The sequence below is a fragment of the Chrysochloris asiatica genome, unplaced genomic scaffold (genome assembly GCF_000296735.1).
Source record: "Chrysochloris asiatica unplaced genomic scaffold, ChrAsi1.0 scaffold00091, whole genome shotgun sequence".
Classification (NCBI taxonomy): domain Eukaryota; kingdom Metazoa; phylum Chordata; class Mammalia; order Afrosoricida; family Chrysochloridae; genus Chrysochloris; species Chrysochloris asiatica.
In genome coordinates, this window is record NW_006408609.1 from 7,653,071 (window position 1) to 7,656,717 (window position 3,647).

Sequence of the window (3,647 nt, forward strand, 5' to 3'; positions counted from 1 at the left end):
TTCAGGCTTCCACCTGTAGTCTTATGTATTACAGAGGCTCTGCAGGAAGTGAGCCCCCTACTCTTGTCGCCTTCAAAATTAGGGCTGTGGTATTTCCTCCTGGTTCCAACGGCTGGCGACATTGTTGCTCAAACAGAGGTAAAGGGAAACCCCAGCCAGATAACATTGAAATTCGGTGCTTGTCATGCCATTAGCTACTCCTGGGGCCTTACGTGTATGTAGCTCGCTAAACTGGGAAAGAAGCTACATGGCAGAAAATAAGTACCTTTGCGGAATAAGACCGTCTTTTTCCATTTCATGTGCCTTATAGAACTGTGTCAAATGGGCCACCTGGCAAAAACCAACAAATGACACTCCTTAAAAAAAGGAGTAACCAAGTCTAAGTGCCAAACCTATCACTGTACCCCTTAAAATTGACCATCACTCAGCCCCAAAACCTGCAGTGGCAAAAAGGAATGCAAGTGTTTCTAGGGATTGATGGGAAGGGGTTGAATCCCAGAACTGTCATTTTCATTAAGGGGCAGGTCCAGAATCTTCTGGAGAAAATTTTCACCCACCCCCTTCCTGAAGGTCCACGGTCCGTCAAAAACCTCTTTCTAGGGTTGGTAGAGAACATTGCCAAAACCCTAAAGGTAACCTCATGCTTTGTGTGTGGCGGTATATTATAATAGGGGATCAGTGGGCAAGAAATAGACCCAGATGTTTGGGGAAAATAAATTAATGTCCCAACTCCTGAGACACCTCCTGCTCAAACTTTGACTGACTCGGCCCCTAGGATACTGCAAACCAGTATCATAGGCTGCCCTTGCGTGGCACAATGGAGGGTCAACGTTACCATCCCAGTGGGTCAGTCTAACTCCTTAGGACAAAAGGTCTATAATGAAACCTCAAAAGCCAGTGAGTGCTGAGGAGATCAAAAATTAGAAATGCAATTTATAAGAGTAAAGTGGCCTGAGATTACACACTGGCACAAGAAAGTGGAGCATGTGGGAAGTTTAACTAACTACTGCCTAGAAATAGACGATGCAGGAAAGGTGGCTAATATTATGCAAACAACACTATAATAATTTTCACTATTATTTAGTTATTTCAATTGCTAATTTGGTCACAACTTTTTTTTTTAATATAACAACATAAAAGCCAATGGATTCAACAGGAAGAATTAATCTACTTACCTATAAAGGTAATTTCAGATGTTTAGATACTTGGTAGTCTTAGTGTATGAAACTATGTTTCCAAATTATTATGTGTTATATATATTTGTTGTTGTTGTTATGTGCCGTGGAGTTGGAACCGACCCATAGCGACCCTGTAACCCTTTTTAAAAATTAGGGTTAATCATAATTAGGGATATTTTTGTCTGTCTAATGCTCCTTTTGATTTTAAATTGCATTTGGCTTTACATTAGTTCTATAATTAATTCCCATCAGGTTTTTTCACTTTAAAAAATATTATCATAAATAAATCACGATAGTATTGAGTTTTGTCATCTGCAATAAGCTGCTCATGGTGTTGCAGGAAGACGAGGCCTGAACAGGAGAAAGAAATCACACAAACACTGGTGATAATAGAGGAAGAGGCTTTATTGTTGGGGGAGCATTGGTGGACTAACATCCCAAAGAAACTGAGCTCCCCAAAACAGCTTTCGTATTCGCTTTATATAGGATTACATAGGGCTGAGTGGTGAGACCACCGTGTTTCTTTGATACTGGGGCCGAGTCAGTCAAAGTTTGAGCAGGAGGTGTCTCAGGAGTTGGGACATAAAGTTTTTGACTCAAAAAGAGAATCATGCTTGATGATAGTTAAGGCAATAGACAAGAGGTATATTGAAAAAGGAGCATCTGGTAGCGTAATGGTTACGAATCGGGCTGCGAACCACAAGGTCAGCAGTTTGAAACTACCCGCTGTTCCACAGGCGAAAGATGAGGCTTTCTGCTCCCATAAAGATTTACAGCCTCGGAAACCCTGTACAGGTTTGCTATGAGTCAGAACCGACTCCACGGCACACAACAACAACAACAACATATTGATAAAGACAGCAGAAGATATAGACTTTAAGTGGATCGAGGTAAATACTGTTAACTGATGATACAAGGAAGGGATTGTGATCATTGTAATTAAATGAAATGTATAATTTGTTGAATATAAACTGATGATGATCTGCTCTATAAACTTTCAATCAGTTCACAATAAAAAGTACATATAAAAAAAGAGAGAAGCAGACAGTTCTCTTGAGGTGAATCTGTAATTTAGTAAAGAAAATCTTTTAGCACTCTTCTTATAAGATAGGAAAAATATTTTGGCTTTTCCACGAAGTTTCAAATTGTCAAGAATTTATCATAGGTCACTGAGAAACAACAATTAACTCGTATTTTAACTAGAAATTTTAAAGATAAAACCTTAGCTTTTAATTTTTTTCCCCTGAAATCATGCAGTTTGTTCTGACCCAGGAATCTACATTTCAGAAAAATTACATAAAGGATAAATTAACTGTTCAAACCAGTAATCAAAGATCATTTTTGTTACTTTAACAGCAAGAAACCCGATTCTTCTTTACATTTGTAAAGTAAGAGCAAACTTTAGCAAAGCATTCCTATGGCTTGGACTCATACCATGCTCACAAGGAAAATGAAATGTGGTGACTTGAGTCAGATTCCTTAATAAGGTGGGGGCATTCTTAGTCCTTATTCCACCTTAATCTTCATTCCTTTGTTGTTGTAAAGTGCCATTGAGTTGGTTCTGACCCATAGTGACCCTGTATAGGGTTTCTGAGGAGCGATTGATGAGTTTGAATTGCCAACCTTGTAGTTCAAACGGACCTTGAGGTCGAGCTATTATCCTACAGCACCATACCAGTACTCCAATCTTTATTCCTTAGTCCCATGTTAAACCTTACCCCTTGATGGTGGTGGTAGTGTGCCGTGGAGTTGGTTCTGACTCATAGTGACCCTGTATAGGATTTGTTGTTGTTTTAGGTGCCATCGAGTCAGTACCGACTCATAATAACCCTACGCACAACAGAATGAAATATAGATTTATGAGGTATAGGGTTTACAAGATTGTAAATTTGTATGGGAGCAGAAAGCCTCATCTTTCTCCTGCAGAATGGTTAGTAGTTTCGAACTGCCGACCTTAAGGTTAGCAGCCCAATTTGTAACCACTATGCTACCAGAGTGCCTTACCTTATTCTTTAGTTTCACCTTAATCCCGCCTCATTAACAACTCAATTCAAAATGGGTCCATAATCACAGGTGTAGAATCTAGGATTTACAATGCATCACAAAATGGAGGACGATGGCTAGAAAGGCCATGATTAATAATAAACTCCCTTGTGCCATGTAACACAATATTAGACACGTTTTTCACTGGAAAGAAAAGACACAAATGGAAATTCATTTTCTCAAAGTGATTAGTGAAATTCTAAATTAGTTCTTTCTAGTATATTAAGCTTAAAATATAAACCTTAAACCAGTGTCCTGATAGGGGAAAGACAAATCCAGGTTCATTTATCAAGGATGCTAAGGATTATGTTGGAACTTTGGGTTTTCATGGTCAAATAAAATTCCTAACAAGGAGCCAGTCTTCAGAGATTCTAATTTACTATGGAGAGACTCTTTAAAAGGGCCAAATTAAATTTTTCTAGAAGC

General features: G+C 38.8%; 1 protein-coding gene across 1 annotated transcript in view; it reads right to left on the bottom strand.

Annotated features, from left to right (window-relative positions):
* Positions 1 to 122, bottom strand: part of HSPA13 (heat shock protein 70kDa family, member 13) — a 36,272-nt gene extending 36,150 nt beyond the window's left edge. Inside the window, exon 1 of the mRNA XM_006866450.1 lies at positions 62 to 122. Coding sequence (XP_006866512.1) covers positions 62 to 122 — 61 coding nt within the window. The remainder of the gene's footprint in view (positions 1 to 61) is intronic.
* Between the last annotated feature and the right edge of the window lie 3,525 nt (positions 123 to 3,647).